Source organism: Entelurus aequoreus, linkage group LG19 (genome assembly GCF_033978785.1).
Source record: "Entelurus aequoreus isolate RoL-2023_Sb linkage group LG19, RoL_Eaeq_v1.1, whole genome shotgun sequence".
NCBI lineage: Eukaryota > Metazoa > Chordata > Actinopteri > Syngnathiformes > Syngnathidae > Entelurus > Entelurus aequoreus.
The window spans coordinates 9,614,147-9,639,733 of NC_084749.1; the positions used below are offsets into that span (position 1 = coordinate 9,614,147).

The following is a 25,587-nucleotide window of genomic DNA, read 5'->3' on the forward strand; positions in this document are numbered from 1 at the left end:
CTGCTGAAAATAGGAATCGGAGGATTACTTTTCACATGTAAGATTTAACATTAACGTACTATTGGTTGTATTTTGTGAAAAGAATATTACCACAGAGTTGAGAAGGAGCAAAGATCTTCAATAGTACTGAAATTGTAGCCGGTAGCAAACAAGAGTATGACCATAATAGTAACCATAATAATAACCATAATAATAATTCTGAATCCAGTGAAACAGATTGGTGGTTTTAGCTGATATAAAGACTTTCAGGTGTTTATATAGGTTTATGTTGAAGTATTTGGCAGACGCTTTTATCCAAAGCGACATACATAAAAAATACATCTAAAACAATCACTGTAAACATGATCATTTAAGGGAAGAATGTAATACAAAATATCAATACAAAGTGTCAAGACAGAATAAACTCTCTGCTGCTGCAGCAACAGAGATGCAGTCTATAGGTCCCTAAGATATATATATATATCTAATGTATTCATACATTGTTTATGTAGGATATACACATGTATATATAACCTAATCACATTGTTTCTTCAATTTAAAAATAGCTGACCGTTTTTTCCCCCCTTCCCTGGGATTATATTCCCAGTTTTGATCTCGGACGTCTGGTCACTTATAGCATAGAAGAATATTCTATGACTTATAAGCAAACCCTGAATAATAAAACACGCCAAAACATGTGTCCTTTATCATAACTACCCGTTTGACAAAAAACGTGTGAAAATCAGTGGTATTCAGTGGGGTAAGATTAATTAAATGCGCTGACAGTTCATTGCTCCTGCCAAATGAATTGCACTGAGTGGAGCGGATCACCACTCCAAGATGGCGGCCCCGCGTCTCGTCAGCGCCAGTAGGCAGTAGCGCTCGATGCTGCGTCTACATATAAGATGTCTATGGTTGGCAAGCCTGCCTACAGTAGACATGGTGGCCATGAGCGAATCACATTGCATGTTGCTAGCAAGCTTGCCCACAGTGGTGACCAGGAGCCAATCACATTGCGTGTTGTTGGCAAGCCCGCCCTCAGTAGACATGGTGGCCATGAGCCAATCACATTGCGTGTTGTTGTTAAGCCCGCCCTCACTAAAGATGGTGGCCATGAGCCTACTCAGGTCTGCCGCTGCCGTCGCAGCCAGACTGAGTCCTCTGAAATATGGCAATGTTGCGACAAATCTACTCACTAGAACCATCCCGCAAACGGAAAAAGGTAGGCGATACCACCATTAAATGAAACGATTTGTTGTGTGCGTGAAGGAGTTGTGCTATCGACTTGTGACCTTGCGACAGAGGATGCTAGCGTTAGCTGCTAGCTTGTCTGTTCGTTAGTCAGTCAGAATCAAAAATACTTTATATTTAATCTCCGAGGGTAAATTAACATTTTCAGCACAATCCCATTCAAGATCAGACAAACATTACAAGGAGACAGAACAGTATCGCTGACGGGTCTGCCAACTTCCGGCGCCCCTTACAAAAAAGGTGAAAAAGGTAAACACTTGGGGAGGTGAGGGGGAAATAAATATTCAGTCCAAGCCTGGGCCCCTGGAGAGGGCCCCCAGACTGACGCCAAGGAAAAAAACATCATAGCCATAGCACACATTAAAGTAGGGCTGGGCGATATGGCCTTTTATTAATATCTCGATATTTTTAGGCCATGTCACGATACAAAAGTGCACTAATAGCTTGTTTTAAAATGTCTCTGACAATCTTGCACTTTCTGTTTTGAAATGACATGAATGTTTGTGCCACTGCTTAATAACTGTTTAATAAATACACTTTTAGTTGTGATTTCCCTCTCTGCATGGAAGTTTAAAATGATCATATATTAATGCAGTATGGAGAAGAATGTTTTAATGTAGACACATAGAATCATCATACTGCTGTGATTATATGCATCAAGTGTTCATTCAAGGCTAAGGCAAAATATGGAGATATATATCGTCAATGTTCCCTCATGTGTGTGAGCAAACGCACAAACTCCCTGAGCATTCAGTGGAGCACATGTGAGCAACATCAGACGTGTACACTGTGGCCACACCAGCGTCACACCTGTCCCAAACCTGACATAACCATTTCAATGTTTTATTAAAATTATTTTCTGATATAAGGGATTTTGCCCCCTTACAATCACAAAGACAAAAAAACATGTTTTTCATGACCTATGTGCTAATATTGTATGTCTGGCTGCGGGTCTTGCCTTTAAAAGAAATGTTACCCCTTTCAGAGATTACATTTAGTTCCTGTAACTTTCTGTCTGTAAAATACATCTTTTTATTAGCATTTATGAAATCTAGTGACAACATTTCATAATTAATATCCTTAGAATTAACATTCTTAATAAATGGCAGTAAAATAAGCACACATCTGATTGAGGAGTCAGGGCAGGCCCGGCCCTAACCAATCTGGCGCCCCAGGCAAGATTTTAGGAGGCGCCCCCCCACATCGGCAGTGAAGTATTACAGTCTAATAATAAAAACATATGATTCCAGGAATAAAATGAAATGATATAATATAGATGAAAAAACAAGGAGATATATGTATGATGTTAACTGATATGCAAATTAGATTAGATTCAATTTATTGTCATCATTAGAGTGAAATGCTGAATAGCAGAATGCAAAGTAACAGTATAATATATTATATGGGAATGTTATGATTATCTTTAACCGAATCACAGCAGTGCTCAAATTAAAAAACAGCATTCCCTCTCTTGTGATATTGCTTAATTAACATTAATGATGTGTACTTTAACAACTAGGCTTACAACTATACCTAATATATAAAGGGGTGGAAAAGTGACTATTACCTGCAGGGCAAACATTAGCTAACCAGAACGCAATAACAATGTAAACAAAAAACACTTGCTCCTAAAAGATCTAATACGAATGTCCCTGAGGAATGTAAGGTGGGAGTACTGTAATTACCTAACGTTACATTATTATTTTCCATAACAATTTAGCCCCCTCCACAATATTAACCCGATGTTAAAACAGAACTAGCTATTTATTGATTAGCAATTGCCGAATCATGTAACATTAGCTTAATGCTAAAAATCCAGGTTACTATCACATTCTGTAATAGACAAATCATTTCATGTAGGCTAACGTTACCTACCTGCTACCTCTGTCTTTTTCTCGTTTCTCCTCATCTTCTTTTCTCTTTTTTCTTCCCTGGGCACCTGACAGTTTTGGCCGTTTTGACATCTTGTGTTGATTTTTTGATGTGGTGACGTCCAAAAAGAGTCATGTACGGGAAGGAAGGGGGGTGTAATGTTGTAACAAATAATATTTTTATTAAATAGGCTTTACTTTGCATTTTAATTAATGTGGGATTATTTTTTGTATTTATAAATAATAGTACCAACTTTTTTTTTTTTTCTCCAACATTTGTGGCACTGGCGTGGCGCCCCCTGATGGACAACGCCCTTAGCATTTGCCTATACGGCCTATGCCACGTGCCGGCCCTGAGTCAGGGTGTTACAACCTGGCATTTACACAATGTGTGGCGTTGGGGTTGTCCGACTTTTTGTGTGGCCATAAACGCAGCGCTGGCCAAGTGCCATGAGTGCGTGTGTTGGTGCAGGTGAGACAGAGCGAGCGGCTTCTGTTGATATGACGGATGACAACGTTGGTTTAAGCCTGGTTTGTATGGCAGAAAATGACCATACTAGATACGTTTTTTTACTCATGCTTTTGGTGTGGTTTTTGCTCAATAAAGTGATTGATGGAATTCCTGTCCGTAAAGTGTCTCGACAGACGATAATTGAACTGTGTTGACAAAGATTGTTTTATTCATTGGGGCCACTCTTGTTGTCACCTGTCACTCACAGAGTTGCATTGCAAAATCATTCAGAATAAATTGTAATGTGTTTATTTTGTTTAAAGTGCTGATGGGATTTTTAATTTTCTGCGCGGCATTAAAGGCCTACTGAAATGATTTTTTTTTATTTAAACGGGGATAGCAGATCCATTCTATGTGTCATACTTGATCATTTCGCGATATTGCCATATTTTTGCTGAAAGGATTTAGTAGAGAACATCGACGATAAAGTTTTGGTCGCTGATAAAAAAAGCCTTGCCTGTACCGGAAGTAGCGTGACGTCACAGGTTGAAGGGCTCCTCACATTTCCCCATTGTTTACACCAGCAGCGAGAGCGATTCGGACCGAGAAAGCGACGATTACGCCATTAATTTGAGCGAGGATGAAAGATTCGTGGATGAGGAACGTGAGAGTGAAGGACTAGAGTGCAGTGCAGGACGTATCTTTTTTCGCTCTGACCGTAACTTAGGTACAAGGGTTCATTGGATTCCACACTTTCTCCTTTTTCTATTGTGGATCACGGATTTGTATTTTAAACCACCTCGGATACTATATCCTCTTGAAAATGAGAGTCGAGAACGCGAAATGGACATTCACAGTGACTTTTATCTCCACGACAATACATCGGCGAAACACTTTAGCTACGGAGCTAACGTGATAGCATCGTGCTTCAATGCAGATAGAAACAAAATAAATAAACCCCTGACTGGAAGGATAGACAGAAAATCAACAATACTATTAAACCATGGACATGTAACTACACGGTTAATGCTTTCCAGCTTGGCAAAGCTTAACAATGCTGTTGCTAACGACGCCACTGAAGCTAAATTAGCAACGGGACCTCACAGAGCTATGCTAAAAACATTAGCTATCCACCTACGCCAGCCCTCATCTGCTCATCAACACCTGTGCTCACCTGCGTTCCAGCGATCGACGGAGCGACGAAGGACTTCACCCGATCATAGATGCGGTCGGCGGCTAGCATCGGATAGCGCGTCTGCTATCCATCTCAAAGTCCTCCTGGTTGTGTTGCTGCAGCCAGCCGCTAATACACAGATCTCACCTACAACTTTTTTCTTTGCAGTCTTCATTGTTGATTAAACAAATTGCAAAAGATTCACCAACACAGATGTCCAGAATACTGTGGAATTTTGCGATGAAATAGAGCTTTTTGTATTGGATCCAATGGGGTCCGAATACTTCCGTTTCAACCATTGACGTCACGCGCATACGTCATCATACATAGACGTTTTCAACCGGAAGTTTAGCGGGAAATTTAAAATTGCACTTTATAAGTTAACCGGGCCGTATTGGCATGTGTTGCAATGTTAAGATTTCATCATTGATATATAAACTATCAGACTGCGTGGTCGCTAGTAGTGGCTTTCAGTAGGCCTTTAATTTGCTGTGCGCAGAGGACGCGTGAGCAATGCGCAATTGCGCAGGCACGCACCTTAGAGGGAACGTTGTGTATCGTGTATCGTGACATGGCCTAAAAATATGGAGATATTAATAAAAGGCCATATCGCCCAGCCCTACTGTGAAGCTTGACCGTCCCGGCGCTCAGCGCCAGCTCCGCAGCCCTGTCTCTTCATCCGCATCCCCTCCAGTCTTCTCCAAACGGACTCAGCAGCTGGTCTCCGTGGCCAAAAGGCTCCCGGGAGGCAGATCCAGAAGTTCACAAAAAAAGCACCGCAGAAGTCACGAAAGTGGGCACCCCTTGTCGCACAGTCCCAAAGGGTCCCCAACCAAAAGGCAAAAAAAAAAAAACCCATAGGGAAACACCAGGAACACAAAAGGATGACACAAGAGCACAGAGCTCCATCTTGGGGAAAAAATGATACAAATAAAATCAAATGTATGCAACAAGAAGTTACATCTTTTTACAAGAGTATGAATCAACTTCACTCCTATGACGTTCTTAAAAACTCAACAATCCAACTAATAAGTCGCAAGAAAATATGATTGAATTAAATGGCAATGATCCACATTGGAGTAAAGACATGAAGAGATATTCTCATTGATGGATCACAACTGGACTGTTCAGACATGAATATATATTCAACTTTATTTGTGTATTTTACAGTTAAACCAATGAAGCTTTCCATAGTTTCTGCTCACTTCAGTGTTCTCCCGCATGCTGCTTTATTGAGACTGTCTGTGTTTATTTATTGCAGTGGCCGTCCGTTGGGGCCATGGGAAGAAAATGTTTGTGGTGAATCCAACGGCGTATTATGACAAGAGGTTTCTGCGACTGATGGTACGTTTAGAACAGGGGTGTCAAACTCATTTTAGCACGGGGGCCACATGCACTGGTAAAGTCACGGCACGATAACTTCAAAATAAAGACAACTCCAGATTGTTTGTTTAAAAATGGAACAAGCACATTCTGAAAATGTACAAATCATAGTGTTGTTGTTTTTTTTACACTTATATGTTGCGGTTAATAGTAGTCTATCTTTATTTGTCGTTATTTATACTTTCTGAATGTTCATCAGTCAACTCATTGGTGTTCATTTTCAATCCATCAAGATTAGAGATGTCCGATAATATCGGACTGCCGATATTATTGGCAGATGAATGCTTGAAAATGTAATATCAGAAATTATCGGTATCGGTTTCAAAAAGTAAAATGTATGACTTTTTAAAATGCCGCTGTGTACACGGACGTAGGGAGAAGTTCAGAGCGCCAATAAAACTTAAAGGCACTGCGTTTGCGTGCCGGTCCAGTCACATAATATCTACGCCTTTTCACACACACAAGTGAATGCAAGGCATACTTGGTCAACAGCCATACAGGTCACACTGAGGGTGGCCGTATAAACAACTTTAACACTGTTACAAATATGCGCCACACTGTGAACCCACACCAAACAAGAATGACAAACACATTTCGGGAGAACATCCGCACCGTAACACAACATAACAAATACCCAGAACCCCTTGCAGCACTAACTCCTCCGGGACGCTACAATATACACCCCCCGCTACCCACCCCAACCCCGCCCAACTCAACCTCCTCATGCTCTCTCAGGGAGCGCATGTCCCAAATTCCAAGCTGCTGTTTTGAGGCATGTTAAAAAAAAATAATGCACTTTGTGACTTCAGTAATAAATATGGCAGTGCCATGTTGGCACTTTTTTTCCATAACTTGAGTTGATTTATTTTGGAAAACCTTGTCACATTGTTTAATGCATCCAGTGGGGCATCACAACAAAATTAGGCATAATAATGTGTTAATTCCACGACTGTATATATCGGTATCGGTTGATATCGGAATCGGTAATCAAGAGTTGGACAATATCGGGATATCGGCAAAAAAGCCATTATTCAAGATTCAAGATTGAAGATGCTTTATTATTGTCCATTCTTTAACATGTGCAAGACACATAAGAACTGAAATTTCATTTTATCGGGACATCTCTAATCAAGATAAAAAAATAATATCAAAATCAAACTACCGGATGTTATTTATGTAGTTTGCTCATTTTCCTCTACTGGTGCACTAGCAACATGTGGTTTATTTTATTTTTTTATATATGTAGCATCATCTACAAAGAATTGCTATTGTGACATCTAGTGGGCACATTTCGAACAGCAGTTTCTTTCATTCAAAACATTTTGGCTGGTTTTTATACTTAGCAAACTCATCCCGCGGGCCGGATAAAACCTGTTTGCGGGCCTGATGTGGCCCGCGGGCCGTACGTTTGACACCCCCACACAGTCACAACACTTGTTAGGATGGGATCTCCTTCATTAGTGTTGTGACTAGGCGCTGATTCATTGTATTTATGAAACAAAAATATTGATCCCAGTAGTGGACATTAGTCTCATTCAGTTGATTTGAATACACCTGACATGTTGACACTATCTGGAATGTTACTTTGTCTCCTTCTCCCTAGCAATTCTACGTCCTGTTGACGGGTATTCCTGTGGCCATCATCATCACGTCTGTCAACATCTTCATCGGTGAGGAAACATTCCTCTGCTCCTGTCCTTCAACGCACCTGGATCACCTGTGCTTGTGTTTTTAAGGTGAAGCAGAGCTGGTTGAAACTCCTGAAGGTTATGATCCCGAGTACTGGGAGTACTACAAGGTATATACTACTACTACTACTACTACTACTACTACTACTACTACTACTACTACTACTACTACTGCTACTAGGGATGCAAGAAAAAAGCTGCGATTTATCGGTAAATGGGTTTAAGTACTAAAAATGTATGAATCCGGACCACATAAAAGAAGGTCAAACAAGTTGAATAGAAGGTAAAAGCAGGTGAAAGGTAAATAGAAAGTAAAATAAGGTAAATAGAAGGTAATAGATGTGAATTAAAGGCTAAAGAAGGTGAAGAAAAAGATTAATGGAAGTTAAAATGATGTCAATAAAAGGTAAAATAAATAATATGAAGGGTAAAATAAGGAATATAGAAGGTTAAATAAGTAAATAAAAAAGGTAGGTAAATACAAGGTAAAGTGAATATAAGGTAAAAATAGTAAATAGAAGGTAAATGTAGGTAAATAGAACATACAATATAGTGAATCAAATATAAAAGAAGTTAAATAGAAGGTAAAATATGGTAAATAGAAGGTTACCAATTGTAAAAAAAGATCAACAAAAGATATATGAATGCAAAAAAGTAGATAAGAATGTAAATAGAAAGTAAAAGAAAATAAGTTAAATAGAAGGTAAAATAAGTTATTGGAGGTGAAAAGTTAAATAGACTGTAAAAAAAATCAATCAATCGAGGTAAAAAAAAAAGTAAACAAAGTTACATATGGTAAATAAAAGGTAAAAACAATGTAAGAGAATGTAAATAAAAGGTCAAATAAGATAGATAAAATGTTAAAAGGTAAAATAAGTTAAATGAAAGGTAAACTAAGTTATAGGAGCTAAACAGTTAAATACAAGGTCAAAGAAGATTAATACAAGGTAAAAAAAAGTTAAATATAAGGTAACAGAATGTCAATAAATAAGATAAATGGTAGAAGTAGTTAAAAGGTAAAATAAGTTATAGGAGCTAAACAGTAAAAAGGTAAAAGAAGACAAATACAAGGTAAAATAAGTTAAATAGAAGTTAAAATAAGTGAAGTAGAACGTAAGAAGGTAAATAAAAAGTAAAGCAAGGTTCTTAAAATAGGCTAGAAAGTGTTTTATCCGATTACTCCATTAATTGAACAGACTAATCAATAGATTACTCGATTACTGAAATAATCGACACTACTTCAACTACTACTACTACTACTAGTACTACTACTACTACTATTATTATTACTATTACTACTACTACTACTACTACTACTACTACTATTATTACTATTACTACTACTACTATTATTACTATTACTACTACTACTACTATTATTATTACTATTACTACTAGTACTACTACTACTACTACTACTATTATTACTATTACTACTACTACTACTATTATTACTATTACTACTACTACTACTACTACTACTACTAAGGATGCAAGAAAAAAACTTCGATTATCGTTAAATGAGTTCAAGTACTAAAAATGTATGAATCCGGACCACATAAAAGAAGGTCAAACAAGTTGAATAGAAGGTAAAAGCAAGTGAAAGGTAAATAGAAAGTAAAATAAGGTAAATAGAAGGTAATAGATGTGAATTAAAGGCTAAAGAAGGTGAAAAAAAAAGATTAATGGAAGTTAAAATGATGTCAATAAAAGGTAAAAGAAAGAATATAAAGGGTAAAATAAGGAATATAGAAGGTTAAATAAGTAAATACAAGGTAAAGTGAATATAAGGTAAAACATAGTAAATAGAAGGTAAATGTAGTTAAAGTAGGTAAATAGAACATACAATATAATGAATCAAATATAAAAGAAGTTAAATAGAAGGTAAAATATGGTAAATAGAAGGTTACCAATTGTAAAAAAAGATCAACAAAAGGTATATGAATGCAAAAAAGTAGGTAAGAATGTAAATGGAAAGTAAAAGAAGATAAATAAAAGGTAAAATAAGTTAAAAGGTAAAATGAGTTATTGGAGGTGAAAAATTAAATAGATGGTAAAAAAAAATCAATCAATCGAGGTTAAAAAAAGTTAAATAAGGTAAATAAAAGGTAAACAAAAGTTAAAAACAAGGTAAGAGAATGTATGAAAAGGTAAAATAAGATAGATAAAATGTAAAAAGTTTAAAGGTAAAATAAGTTAAATAAAAAATAAACTAAGTTATAGGAGCTAAACAGTTAGATACAAGGTAAAATAAGATAAATAAAAGGTAAAACGAAGTTAAATAAGGTAAATAAAAGGTAAACAAAGTTAAATATAAGGTAAGAGAATGTAAATAAAAGGTAAAATAAGATAGATAAAATGTAAAAAGTTAAGGTAAAATAAGTTAAATGAAAGGTAAACTAAGTTATAGGAGCTAAACAGTTAAATACAAGGTAAAAGAAGATAAATAAAAGGTAAAACAAAGTTAAATATAAGGTAAGAGAATGTCAATAAAAAGGTAAAATAAGATAATAGGTAAAATAAGTTATAGGAGCTAAACAGTAAAAAGGTAAAATAAGACAAATACAAGGTAAAATAAGTTAAATAGAAGTTAAAATAAGTGAAGTACAACGTAAAGAAGGTAAATAAAAAGTAAAGCAAGGTACTTAAAATAGGCTATAAAGTGTTTTATCTGATTACTCCATTAATTGAACAGACTAATCAATAGATTACTGAAATAATCGACACTACTTCAAGGTTACTACTAGTACTACTACTACTAGTACTACTACTACTAATACTACTAGTACTACTACTACTACTACTACTACTACTACTACTAGTACTACTACTACATGTACGTCCAGCTTGCATGAAATCTTTACTACAAAACTCAAATTCAAACTCTACGCTGGATTAATTATTCATGTTTTTTCTGGTTTTCTCAGCTATTAAAAGCCATGATGTAATGAATTGATGGTTGGTTCAGTCAGACATGATACTGTTCAACATCTTGATAAACCATGTCTTCAGTCATATTGTCAGACTTGTAAATTCTCACACAAGTGCAAGATGAAAGTTGACGTGATGATTGCAGCATCCGATCACTCGCTGGATTTCGCGGACCTTCTATGATACTCCGGTGAAGGATTATGAGAAGATGATGGCTGCCATCCACATGGAGAAGGAGAAGAGAGAGCTCAGGTGGGATACCTTCACGCACTGATCAATAAGTCTCTGTGGGACCCTGAATGCACCACAACCCACTAGTGTCGACATCAAAGTCACTGTGGGACCCTGAATGCACCACAACCCGCTAGTGTCGACATCAAAGTCACTGTGGGACCCTGAATGCACCACAACCCACTAGTATCGACATCAAAGTCACTATGGGACCCTGAATGCACCACAACCCGCTTGTGTCGACATCAAAGTCACTTTGGGACCCTGAATGCACCACAACCCGCTTGTGTCGACATCAAAGTCACTGTGGGACCCTGAATGCACCACAACCCTCTAAACATGCTGCAGGACTGATTATATCACACACAAGTAAACATGCTGCAAGACTGATTGTATCGCACATGATATCACACACAAGTAAACATTCTGCAGGACTGATTGTATCACACATGATATCGCACACAAGTAAACATGCTGCAGAACTGATTATATCACACACAAGTAAACATGCTGCAGGACTGATTGTACCGCACATGATATCACACACAAGTAAACATGCTGCAGGACTGATTATATCACACACAAGTAAACATGCTGCAGGACTGATTGTATCACACATGATATCACACACAAGTAAACATGCTGCAGTACTGATTGTATCACACATGATATCGCACACAAGTAAAAAGGCTGCAGGACTGCTTAAATCGCACATGATATCACACACAAGTAAACATGCTGCAGGACTGTTTGTATCGCACATGATATCACACACGAGTAAACATGCTGCAGGACTGCTTGTATCGCACATGATATCACACACAAGTAAACACTCTGCAGGACTGCTTGTATCGCACATGATATCACACAAGTAAACACGTCGCAGGACTGCTTGTATCACACATGATATCACACACAAGTAAACACGTCACAGGACTGCTTGTATCGCACATGAAATCGCACACAAGTAAACACGGTGCAGGACTGCTTCTTTCGCACATGATATCACACACAAGTAAACATGCTGCAGGACTGCTTGTATCGCACATGATGTCACACACAAGTAAACACGCTGCAGGACTGCTTGTATCGCATATGATATCACACACAAGTAAACACGCCGCAGGACTGCTTGTATCGCACATGATATTACACACAAGTAAACACACTGCTTGTATCGCACATGATATCACACATGTAAACACACTGCTTGTATCGCACATGATATCACACACAAGTAAACACTGCAGGACTGATTGTATCGCACATGATATCACACACAAGTAAACACTGCAGGACTGATTGTATCGCACATGATATCACACACAAGTAAACACGCTGCTTGTATCGCACATGATATCACACATCCAAACGTTGCACTGCAGGATGACGTCAGCAGGTGGTCGCTCATGTGATAAATAAAGAAATAATGATGTGATAATGTTTGGTGTGCTTACTGGCAGAGTGATGATGTGATATTTGGTGAACAGGCTGACAGAGTGATGATAATGTTTGGTGCGCAGGCTGACAAAGTGGTGATAATTGGTGCACAGGCTGACAGAATGATGATAATGTTTGGTGCACAGGCTGACAGAATGATGATAATGTTTGGTGCGCAGGCTGACAGAGTGATGATAATGTTTGGTGCGCAGGCTGACAGAGTGATGATAATGTTTGGTGCGCAGGCTGACAGAATGATGATCATATTTGGTGCGCAGGCTGACAAAGTGATGATAATGTTTGGTGTGCAGGCTGACAGAGCAGAAGGTGCGCCACCACATGAGGGAGCGAGGATTGGGCCCCTGGTACCTGAGAGAGACTAATGACAAGAACCTCATCGACTACTCCTACAAGTCAACACCTGACAACTAACATGTGGTCAGTACGTGGTGCTGCTCTACTCTCTTTCTACACTTTCCTTCACAATAAAATACTATGACACACTCCGGATGGTATTCTTTTTATATCTATTATTCAACACATTTACATACATTTCTTTATTTGAATTTCATTGAAGTTTACTCCAAAACATGGATAAAAAGTATGTTTTTTTTGTGTAAAAAAAATAAAAATCCAGTTGATTAATATTTGTTGTCTTCCTTAAAGGTTATTAATATGTATCTTTTGCACCAACATGTAATATAACATCTTTTTGTAAACATTGTTGTTGTAATGACGTGGGCGGCCGCTTGAGGGCTGAGCTGAGCGTAATGAAGCTACACTACTGGACATTATCATGAGCGGGGTGATACTGCAAATGTTGGTATCGATGCGATACCAAGCAAACGGCCGCTGTCGCTGATACCGACAGTTTGAAACAATATTTTTTAACATTTGTTGATCGGATATTTGACAGAAATATTATCAAACACATGTCAAATGTTCTTTTTTCTCCCCACATAACTTATTTATCAGATAGCAACATTTTGGAAAGATCAAATAAAACATTTATTTTGAAGTTATTAGTGAATAATTTGGCAAGATATCCTCCATGTTCAAAATACTAATGAACAGTAGTAAATATTAATAATTATAAAGTAAATATTATTGTAATATAATTATTGTTGTCCTACGACCAAACCGGCATAAACAAAATATGCAACATTTTCCCCAAAAGATATTTCAAAGTGGATTTTTTTCCTGTGAAGTAATGTTATTATTATAATTATTATTATAATAGTAATGTTATTATTAATAACATTTTTTGAATAATAAGCAGGTTTCAAATAAACTACATTTATTTACTGTATTTACTTGTAATGCAAGCATTTCTACATCAACTTCAGTTGTGTCCATCAATTACAAATTTTATTGATATATTTTTTCTTATGTTTGGTTTATAAAATTCCCCCTAAAATATTCCAAAGTGTAATATTAGATGTGAAGTCATTGGAGCCTTAACTAAGTCAATAATTCATAACATTGATTTTGATTCATTGTTATTTTTTGAGTAAAGTCAGTTTTAAAGAACAAAAAATAAAGTCAACATTGCAACTTTTTCTTCTTACATTTCTCCTGTTTGCTCTTTTATTCCACTTTTTAACGTTTTTTTTTTAAATTTTTTTATATTATTTTTTAGAATATGTTAATATGTTGGACCCTTGCCATAAAGCATAAATAACAGAATAGTAAAACAATGTTTGTTTTGGTTCATCATCGAGCCAAATATGTTGTCTAATTCTGGAACGATCAAGAAGATACCACAATTATCCACATTATTATATTTTGTTTGCTTGAGCAAAATAAAATCTAATTTGACAAACATTAAACATTTTGAGTTTTATTTTAAAATTTCTAACCATACAAATATCGACTTCCTCACCTTATCGACCCAATGCCGATAACACTCTTGAGTCGACATTTGTGTCGATTCACACATGCCTAATGACTATTTGCTGCCACGAGCCTCACCGATGACCCTGCAATAATAATAATAATAATAATAATAATGGCAGGACTGATTGTATCGCACATGATATCCCACACAAATAAATAGGCTGCAGGAGTGCTTTTATCACACATGATATCACACACAAGTAAACACGCTGCAGTACTGATTGTATTGCACATGATATCACATGTAAACACTGCAGAACTGGTTGTATCGCACATGATCTCACATACAAGTAAACATGCTGCAGGACTGTTCGTATTGCACATGATATCACACAAGTAAACACTGCAGGACTGATTGTATCGCACATGATATCACACACAAGTAAACACTCTACAGCACTGCTTGTATCACACATGATATCACACACAGGTAAACAAGCTGCAGGACTGCTTGTACCGCACATGATCTCACATACAAGTAAACACGCTGCAGGACTGCTTGTATCGCACATGATATCACACACAAGTAAACACGCTGCAGGACCGATTATATCGCACATGATATCACACATGCAGGACTGATTGTATCGCACATGATATCACACACAAGTAAACACTCTACAGGACTGATTGTATCAGATGTGGTATCACATACAAGTAAACACGCTGCAGGACTGCTTGTATCACACATGATATCACACACAAGTAAACACTCTGCAGCACTGCTTGTATCACAAATGATATCACACACAAGTAAACACTCTGCGGGACTGCTTGTATCGCACATGATATCACGCACAAGCAAAAACGCTGCAGGACTGCTTGTATCGCACATGATATCACACACAAGTAAACACGCTGCAGGACTGCTTGTATCGCACATGATATCACACACAAGTAAACACGCTGCAGGACTGCTTGTATCGCACATGATATCACATACAAGTAAACACTGCAGCACTGATGGTATCGCACATGATCTCACACACAAGTATAACACGCTGCAGGACTGCTTGTATCGCCATACAACCATACAAATATCGACTTCCTCACTCTATCGACCCGATGCCGATACCACACTTGAGTCGACATTTGTGTCGATCCACACACACGCCTAATGACTATTTGCTGCCACGAGCCTCACCGATGACCCTGCAATAACAACAATAACAACAACAATAAGAACAATAATACCAACAATAACAATAATAACAATAATAATAATAACAATAATGTTTTTTTCACACTATTTGATGTTGCCGGCGTGAAGTGGGCGTGGTCGCAGATTCTCCCGCGATGTGGGCACGTGACGCCGCACGCTGGAACAAAAGGAGCGTGGCCGCTGATTTCATCGCCCTGTTTTGTCCCCGCGGTCACGCCGCGTCACGTCACGTCACGTCACGTCCAGCTGCTCCCGCCCGCCCGCCCTCCGAAGGACGCAGGAATGCTTTTAAAAATAGCCTCCTGGCTGCCCTGACAGCTCCGGTGGCTGCCGGCCGCACTGAGCTGCCAGACGCGGGGGGAATAAGCCGACATGGCCGCGGACCTTGGAGAGCTGCTGGTCCCTTACATGCCCACCGTCAGGGTGCCCAAGGCCGGGGACAGAGTCTTCAAGAGCGAGTGCGCCTTCTCCTTTGACTCCCCGGTAAGTGTGTGTGTGTGTGTCTAAGTGTCTAAGTGTGTGTGTGTGTCTAAGTGTGTGTGTCTAAGTGTGTGTGTGTGTGTCTAAGTGTGTGTGTGTGCGTGTCTAAGTGTGTGTGTCTGTGTCTAAGTGAGTGTGTGTGTGTGTGTCTAAGTGTGTGTGTGAGTGTGTGCGTGTGTCGAAGTGTGTGTGTGTGTGTGTCTAAGTGTGTGTGAGTGTGTCTAAGTGTGTGTGTTTGTGTGTGTTTGCGTGTGTGTGAGTGTGTCTAAATGTGTGTGTGTGTGAGTGTATCTAAGTGTGTGTGTGTATGTGTCTAAGTGTGTGTGTGTTGTGTGTGTCTAAGTGTGTGTGAGTGTGTCTAAGTGTGTGTGTTTGTGTGTGTGTGTGCGTGTGTGAGAGTGTGTCTAAGTGTGTGTGTGTGTCTAAGTGTGTGAGTGTATCTAAGTGTGTGTGTGAGTGTGTCTAAATGTGTATGTGTGTGTGTGAGTGTATCTAAGTGTGTGTGTGTGTGTGTGTGTGTGTGAGTGAGTGTGTCTAAGTGTGTGTGTGAGTGTATCTAAGTGTGTGTGTGTGAGTGTATCTAAGTGTGTGTGTGAGTGTATCTAAGTGTGTGTGTGTGAGTGTGTGTGTGTGAGTGTATCTAAGTGCGTGTGTGTGTGAGTGTGTGTGTGTGTGAGTGTATCTAAGTGTGTGTGTGTATGTGTCTAAGTGTGTGTGTGTGTTTGTGTGTGTCTAAGTGTGTGTGAGTGTGTCTAAGTGTGTGTGTTTGTGTGTGTGTGTGCGTGTGTGAGAGTGTGTCTAAGTGTGTGTGTGTGTCTAAGTGTGTGAGTGTATCTAAGTGTGTGTGTGAGTGTGTCTAAATGTGTATGTGTGTGTGTGAGTGTGTCTAAATGTGTATGTGTGTGTGTGAGTGTATCTAAGTGTGTGTGTGTGTGTGTGTGTGTGTGTGTGTGTGTGTGTGAGTGAGTGTGTCTAAGTGTGTGTGTGAGTGTATCTAAGTGTGTGTGTGTGAGTGTATCTAAGTGTGTGTGTGAGTGTATCTAAGTGTGTGTGTGTGAGTGTGTGTGTGTGAGTGTATCTAAGTGCGTGTGTGTGTGAGTGTGTGTGTGTGAGTGTATCTAAGTGTGTGTGTGAGTGTATCTAAGTGTGTGTGAGTGTATCTAAGTGTGTGTGTGAGTGTATCTAAGTGTGTGTGTGTGTGTGAGTGTATCTAAGTGTGTGTGTGTGTGTGTGTGTCTAAGTGTGTGTGTGTGTGTGTGTGTGAGAGTGTGTAAGTGTGTGTGTGTGTTTAAGTGTGTAAGTGTGTGTGTGTGTGTGTCTAAGTGTGTGTGTGTGTGTCTAAGTGTGTGTGTGAGTGTATCTAAGTGTGTGTGTGTGTGTGTCTAAGTGTGTGTGTGTGTGTGTCTAAGTGTGTGTGTGTCTAAGTGTGTGTGTGTGTGTATGTGTAAGTGTGTCTAAGTGTTAGTGTGTGTGAGTGTGTGTGTGTGTGTGAGTGTGTCTAAGTGTTTGTGTCTGTGTGTGTGAGTGTCTGTGTGTGTGTGTGTCTAAGTGTTTGTGTCTGAGTGCGTGTGTGTGTGTGTGTATGTGTGTCTAAGTGTGTGTGTGTGTGTCTAAGTGTGTGTTCATGTGTGTCTAAGTGTGTGTATGTCTGTCTAAGTGTGTGTGTTTGTGGGATTGTGTCTAAATGTGTGTGTGTGTCTGTGTATGTGTGTGTGTGTGTGTGTGTGGGATTGTGTCTAAGTGTGTGTCCAAGTGTGTGTGTGTGTGTGTGTGGGGGGGGGGGATTGTGTCTAAGTGTGTGTCCAAGTGTGTGTGTGTGTGTGTGTGGGATTGTGTCTAAGTGTGTGTCCAAGTGTGTGTGTGTGTGTGTGTGTGTCTAAGTGTGTGTGTCCATGTGTGTGTGTGTGTCTGTGGGATTGTGTCTAAGTGTGTGTCCAAGTGTGTGTGTGTGTGTGTGTGGGATTGTGTCTAAGTGTGTGTCCAAGTGTGTGTGTGTGTGTGTGTGTGTGTCTAAGTGTGTGTGTCCAAGTGTGTGTGTGTGTGGGTGTGTGTGATTGTGTCTAAGTGTGTGTCCAAGTGTGTGTGTGTGTGTCTAAGAGTGTGTGTTTGTGTCTAAGTGTGTGTGTCCAAGTGTGTGTGTGTGTCTAAGTGTGTGTGTGTGTGTGTGTCTAAGTGTGTGTGTCCAAGTGTGTGTGTGTGTCTAAGTGTGTGTCTAAGTGTGTGTGTGTGTGTCTAAGTGTGTGTGTCCAAGTGTGTGTGTGTGTCTAAGTGTGTGTGTGTGTCTAAGTGTGTGTGTGTGTGTCTAAGTGTGTGTGTCCAAGTGTGTGTGTGTGTCTAAGTGTGTGTGTGTGTGTGTGTGCCATGAAATGTCGACATGCTAAAATTCATGTGATTGAGTAAAAAAAGTTTCTATTAGTTGTCCTAAAAGTCCCCACAAGTCCTTAGTTGGCGTCATCATCAATTTACATAATTTGCTGACCTTTCCGATTTCGCAGTAGAAGCGACATAGGGATTATTTCCAGCTGCAGCAACACTCCCCGTTTTGCTTCCATGGTTAAATGTCATCATGAGTTCTCATTATTAGCCACTTCCCACACTAGAGGGCTAACTGCTCACCTTCTCCTCCGATTTCGGTTCGACATTTGCAGTAGAAGCGGCATAGGGATTGTTTCCAACTGCAGCAACACTCCCCATTTTGCTTTCATCGTTAAATGGCGTCATCACGAGTTTGCATTAGCAGCTACTTCCTCCACTATAGGGCTAAACGCTCATCATCCCCTCTGATTTCGGGTCAACATTTGCAGTACAAGCGACAAAGGGATTATTTTCAGCTGCAGCAACACTCCCTGTTTTGCTTTCATTGTTAAATGTTGTCATCATGAGTTTGCATAATTAGCCATTTTCTACACCAGAGGGCTAACCACTCGCCTTCCCCTCTGATTGCGGTTCAACATTCGCAGTAAAAGTGACGTAGTGATTATTTCCAGCTGCAGCAACACTCTCTGTTTTGTTTTCATCATTAAATGGCGTCATCATGAATATGCATTTTGGCCAATTTCCCCGCAAAAGGGCTAACCACTCACCTTCCCCTCCAATTTCAAGCCAACATTCGCAGCAAAAGCGACATAGTGATTATTTCCAGCTGCAGCAACACTCCCGCTTTGCTTTCATCGTTAAATGGCGTCATCATGAATTTGCATTATTAGCCACTTCCCTCACTAGAGAGCTAACCACTCACCTTCCCCTTTGATTTCGTGTCAACATTTGCAGTAAAAGCAACATAGGAATTATTCCAGATGCAGCAACACTCCCCTTTTAGTTTACATTATTAAATTCTGTCATCATGAATATTCTTCCCCCAATAGAGGGGTAACCGCTCACCGCCCCCTCCGATTTTGGGGCAACATTCGCAGTAAAAGTGACATAAGGATTATTTACAGCTGCAGCAACACTCCCCATTTAACTTTCAGCATTAAATGGTGTCGTCATGAATGTGTATTACTAGCCACTTTCTCCATGAGAGGGCTAACCGCTTACCTTCCCCTCTATATTCGGGTCAATATTCGCAGTGAAAGCGACATCGGGCTTATTTCCAGCTGCAGCAACACTCCCCGTTTCGCCTCCATCGTTAAGTGTCGTCATCGTGAGTTTGCATAATAAGCCACTTTCCCCACGAAAGGACTAACTGCTCACTTTCCCCTCCGATTTCAAGTCAAACTTCGCAGTAAAAGTGACATAGAGATTATTTCCAGCTGCAGCAACACTCCCCATTTTGCTTTCATCGTTAAATGCCGTCATCATGAATTTGCATTATTAGCCACAAGAGCGCTAATTGCTCGTTACTCGCAGTAAAAACGACATTTGGATTATTTCCAGCTGCAGCAACGCTCCCCCTTTTGCTTTTATTGCCACCATTCTCTGGCAAATAATACAAACGTTATATAATATGCAGTATAGTGTAGTACAATACAAAACATTGTATAATATACAGTATAGTGTAGTACAATACAAAACATTGTATAATATACAGTACAGTGTAGTACAATACAAAATATTGTACAATATGAAGTACAGTACAATATAACTAATTGTATAACATACAGTAGTATTGATGTATTAATACTATGTTTGTATGTTAAATTGTATTCATTATTTTTCAAATGTGTATTTGTTCACATTTTTACATTTATCAAATATTTGTTTTATGTTTTGTGTTTTATTTTATTTTTGTGAATCTGTCTTTGTTGTGTTCATAGTTTAAATTTGTATGATCATATTTATTTATGGTATTTTATTTATTTTAAATCTGTGTCTCTGTTGTCTCCATAATGTTGAATGTATAAATTATTTGTATTTTTTATTGTTTAAAAAAAAAATCTGTCTTTGTTGTCTTAATATTTTTAAACTCATCTTCTATTTGTATTATTATTATTATTATTATTATTATTATTATTAATTTTTTGGTATTTAATTTTATATTTTAAATCCGTGTCTCTGTTTGTAATGTTAAATGTATAATTTATTTGTGTTATTATTATTATTATTATTATTGTTGTTGTAATTTATTGTCTTTTTAATATCCCTTTTTTGTGTTTATATTTTGTATTACATTTTTATTTGTATTATTTTACATTTATTTTATTTTATTTTTTTCAATCTGTCTTTGTTGTGTTCCTCTTTCTAAACGTATCCTCTACTTGTATGATCTTTATGCATTTTTTGGTATTTTATTTTACTTTTTAAATCCATGTCACTGTTGTGTTTGTAACGTTGGATGTTTAATTTATTTGTATTATTATTATTATTGTATTGTATTTTTAAATCTCTTCATCATGTTTTAATATATTTATTTGTATTTTTTATTGGGTTTTTGTATTTGATTTTTTAAAAATCTGTCTTGTTGTTTTCCAATGTGTAAATGTTTGTTTTATTTGTATTTATATTTTATTTTTTTTGTATTTTATTTTATTCTTTCAAAATATCTTTGTCAATATTTTGTTAAAATTTTTAAATGAGTCATACATTATTTTATTGTATTTTTAAATTTGTCTCGGTTGTGTTTATACATTTTAATTTATTTGTATTTGTATATTTCTTTATTAAATTATTGTTTTATGTTTTAAAATATGTCTTTGTTGTGTTAATATTTTTTTTAATTGATCTTTTTATTTTGTATTTTTTTGTAACTTATTTAATTCTTTCAAAAAATCTGTGTCAATTCATATTTTTTAATGTATCATTTGTTTTTGTTTTTAAAATATTTTAAAATCTGCGTCTCCGTTGTGTTCGTGTTCTAAAATATGTTAATTATTTTCCTACAAAGTCCATTCAAGGTTACGTTTGAAAAAGAGTGAATGAAATACTTCTGCTTTGTCATTTGAACTCTCTTGGTGTCTTTGGTCCGTTTCGCGTTCACACTGAGCTCAAGTGAACCGAACCGCACTAAAGTTCGCCTGCAAGCGGACCGAGGTGCCGTCTCTCAAGCGGTCTCGGCCCGCTTGTTTGGCGCACGCCACAGTTTGCGTGACCACAAAGGAATGGACCAAAGCAAGCGTACCGCACCAGAATTCCTTTTGAAACGAACCTGCCAAGTGAACCAAAGGAGTCCACTTGGACCTTAGCTCACTTGATGTTTTTAAAGGTGACTCAGCTGTCTGGAGTTCATCATGTCAGCCCGAGTGTTGCCCTATTTTTAGTCCCGCTCTGCTCCAGCTCACATGTCACTCTGGGCCACTTCAGGCTTTATAGTCCCACTTTGGTCCACCTCAGACGGGAAGGCAGGGCTGACAATCCACGAATCCTCGCTTCAGCAGCCATTGTTTTTGTTTACACAATCACTTAGCAATACTACAATTAGAAAGCGAGAATATAGGTCATTCGTTTGATTGGGAATTTCCTGGAATTTCGGGAAAACCGGGAATTTTTGAAAATATTGATACTAGCACGATTGTCCTAGATGATACGAATGGGTTGGTGTTGGAATTTTTGGAATTGGTTGAAAAACGTTGACGTACTGAGAATGGGTATTTCGGAATTCCTGGAAATTTGGGGGGAAAAAATGAATTTTTTTTATGGGAAAAAAAAGCATTTGTTGTTCTGAAGGTGGAATGGTCAAAAACGGTTGAAAAATGTGGACTTTGAAAACTTTTTAGGAAGAGGTGAAAATAAGTCTTTGAAAAACTGGAAATTCCTGGAATTGTTTTGAACTTGCAAAATGGTAGTTTGGTTATCCAAGGTGAGTGGAGTGTGTGGATGTTGGAACGGTTCTGATCGGGTGAGAAATGTGGGGTATGCAGTAGATTTTATAATGCCTTTACATTGTCAATAGGGTTAAAATTTCAGGAAAACTTGGAATTTTAGGGAAAAGGAGAACACCTTTTGCGTTTGATTTATGTGAATAGTAGTGTGGGTGGATGGTTGAAAGGTCGTATTTGTTTTTTTAAAAATGGCGTAAAATTGAGAAAATATAGGGCTGTGTAGAACTATGAACATGTTCATTCATTTGATCGGGAATTTCGGGAAAACCGGGAATTTTTGAAAATATTGATACTAGCACAATTGTCCTAGATGATACGAATGGGTTGTTGTTGGAATTTTTGGAATTGGTTGAAAAATGTTAACGTACTGAGAATGGGTATTTTGGAATTCCTGGAAATTTGGGGGAAAAAATGACATTTTTTACGGGGGAAAAAAATAGCATTTGTTGTTCTGAAGGTGGAATGGTCAAAAACGGTTGAAAAATGTGGACTTTGAAAACTTTTTAGGAAGAGGTGAAAATAAGGCTTTGAAAAACTGGAAATTCCTGGAATTGTTTTGAACTTGCAAAATAGTAGTTTGGTTATCCAAGGTGAGTGGAGTGTGTGGTTGTTGGTACGGTTCTGATCGGGTGAGAAATGTGGGGTATGCAGTAGATTTTATGCCTATTCATTGTCAATGGGGCTAAAATTCCAGGAAAACCGGGAATTTTAGGGGAAAAAAACATGTTTTGCGTTGGATATATGGGAAGAGTAGTTGTCCTAGATGGTATGAATGGGTTGGTGTTGGAATTTTTAGAATCGGTTGAAAAATGTTGACGTAGTAACAGTTTGAATTGAGAATGGGTATTTCGGAATTCCTGGAATTTTGGTAGAAAAAAAACTGGATTTTTCTTACGGAAAAAAAATAACAGCATTTGTTGTCCCAAATAAAGAGGAATGTCCTGAAGGTGGAATGGTCAAAAACGGTTGAAAAATGTGGACTTTGAAAACTCTCCAGGAAGAGGTGAAAATAAGTATTTGAAAAACTGGAAATTCCTGGAATTGTTTTGAACTTGCGAAATGGTAGTTTGATTGTCCAAGGTGAGTGGATTGTGTGGACGTTGGAACGGTTCTGATCAGGTGAGAAATGTGGGGTATGCAGTAGATTTTATAATGCATTTTCATTGTCAATGGGGTTGAAATTCCAGGAAAAGCGGGAATTTTAGGAAAAAACAAAACATGTTTTGCGTTTGATATATGGGAAGAGTAGTTGTCCTAGATGATATGAATGGGTTGGTGTTGGAATTTTTAGAATCGGTTGAAAAATGTTGACGTAGTAACAGTTCGAATTGAGAATGGGTATTTCGGAATTCCTGGAATTTTGGTAGAAAAAAAACGGGATTTTTCTTACGGAAAAAAAATAAGAGCATTTGTTGTCCCAAATAAAGAGGAATGTTCTGAAGGTGGAATGGTCAAAAAACGGTTGAAAAATGTGGACTTTGAAAACTCTCCAGGAAGAGGTGAAAATAAGTATTTGAAAAACTGGGAATTCCTGGAATTGTTTTGAACTTGCGAAATGGTAGTTTGATTGTCCAAGGTGAGTGGAGTGTGTGGACGTTGGTACGGTTCTGATCGGGTGAGAAATGTGGGGTATGCAGTAGATTTTATAATGCCTATTCATTGTCAATGGGGTTAAAATTCCAGGAAAACCGGGAATTTTAGGGGGAAAAAAACATGTTTTGCGTTTGATATATGGGAAGAGTAGTTGTCCTAGATGATATGAATGGGTTGGTGGTGGAATTTTTGGAATCGGTTGAAAAATGTTGACGTAGTAACAGTTTGAATTGAGAATGGGTATTTCGGAATTCCTGGAATTTTGGTAGAAAAAAAACGGGATTTTTCTTACGGAAAAAAAATAAGAGCATTTGTTGTCCCAAATAAAGAGGAATGTTCTGAAGGTGGAATGGTCAAAAACGGTTGAAAAATGTGGACTTTGAAAACTCCAGGAAGAGGTGAAAATAAGGCTTTGAAAAACTGGAAATTCCTGGAATTGTTTTGAACTTGCGAAATGGTAGTTTGATTGTCCAAGGTGAGTGGAGTGTGTGGACGTTGGAACGGTTCTGATCGGGTGAGAAATGTGGGGTATGCAGTAGATTTTATAATGCCTATTCATTGTCAATGGGGTTAAAATTCCAGGAAAAGCGGGAATTTTAGGGAAAAAGAAAACTTGTTTTGCGTTTGATATATGGGAAGAGTAGTTGTCCTAGATGATATGAATGGGTTGGTGGTGGAATGTTTGGAATCGGTTGAAAAATGTTCACGTAGTAACAGTTCGAATTGAGAATGGGTATTTTGGAATTCCTGGAATTTTGGTAGAAAAAAAACGGGATTTTTCTTACGGAAAAAAAATAAGAGCATTTGTTGTCCCAAATAAAGAGGAATGTTCTGAAGGTGGAATGGTCAGAAGCGGTTGAAAAATACAGACTTTGAAAACTCTCCAGGAAGAGGTGAAAATAAGTATTTGAAAAACCGGAAATTCCTGGAATTGTTTTGAACTTGCAAAATGGTAGTTTGATTGTCCAAGGTGAGTGGAGTGTGTGGATTTTGGAACGCTTCTGATCGGGTGAGAAATGTGGGGTATGCAGTAGATTTTATAATGCCTATTCATTGTCAATGGGGTTCAAATTCCAGGAAAAGCGGGAATTTTAGGGGGAAAAAAAACATGTTTTGCGTTTGATATATGGGAAGAGTAGTTGTCCTAGATGGTATGAATGGGTTGGTGTTGGAATTTTTGGAATCGGTTGAAAAATGTTGACGTAGTAACAGTTTGAATTGAGAATGGGTATTTCGGAATTCCTGGAATTTTGGTAGAAAAAAAACGGGATTTTTCTTACGGAAAAAAAATAAGAGCATTTGCTGTCCCAAATAAAGAGGAATGTTCTGAAGGTGGAATGGTCAAAAACGGTTGAAAAATGTGGACTTTGAAAACTCTCCAGGAAGAGGTGAAAATAAGTATTTGAAAAACTGGAAATTCCTGGAATTGTTTTGAACTTGCGAAATGGTAGTTTGATTGTCCAAGGTGAGTGGAGTGTGTGGACGTTGGAACGGTTCTGATCGGATCACAAATGTGGGAGTTGTGCATGTTTGAAAATTGGCCCATTCATTTTCAAAGGGAAAAAATTACCCGGAAAACCGGGAATTCTGGGTAATCTGGGATATTTTTTAAAACATTTTTTTGAGAGCTTATGTTTCCCAGTCGAGCCGAACGTTTTGATACTCGAACGGTTCCGATCGGATGAAAACTGTGGGCTGTGTGTTCCGGCAAACCTTTGTGGCGGAAAAATAATAATATATTATTATAAACATATAATAATATATTATTATATGTCTATATAATATATAATTATATATATT

At 38.0% G+C, this 25,587-nt stretch overlaps 2 protein-coding genes across 3 annotated transcripts in view; both read left to right on the forward strand.

The window, feature by feature from the left end:
- Positions 1-1,042: 1,042 nt before the first annotated feature.
- On the forward strand, positions 1,043-12,903 carry ndufb5 (NADH:ubiquinone oxidoreductase subunit B5). Its single transcript, XM_062027840.1, has 6 exons — positions 1,043-1,201; positions 5,988-6,070; positions 7,713-7,779; positions 7,846-7,907; positions 10,874-10,980; positions 12,711-12,903. The coding sequence occupies exons 1-6, from the start codon at positions 1,084-1,086 to the stop codon at positions 12,829-12,831; spliced, it is 558 nt and encodes a 185-aa protein (XP_061883824.1). The 5' UTR covers positions 1,043-1,083; the 3' UTR covers positions 12,832-12,903.
- A 2,834-nt stretch (positions 12,904-15,737) lies between these two features.
- The window catches only part of usp13 (ubiquitin specific peptidase 13), an 86,218-nt gene continuing 76,368 nt past the window's right edge, over positions 15,738-25,587 (forward strand). The window contains exon 1 of one of the 2 annotated variants that reach the window (XM_062027843.1): positions 15,738-15,940. In XM_062027843.1, coding sequence (XP_061883827.1) covers positions 15,830-15,940 — 111 coding nt within the window. In that variant the 5' untranslated portion in view covers positions 15,738-15,829. The remainder of the gene's footprint in view (positions 15,941-25,587) is intronic. The other variant, XM_062027841.1, reaches the window with a different exon arrangement.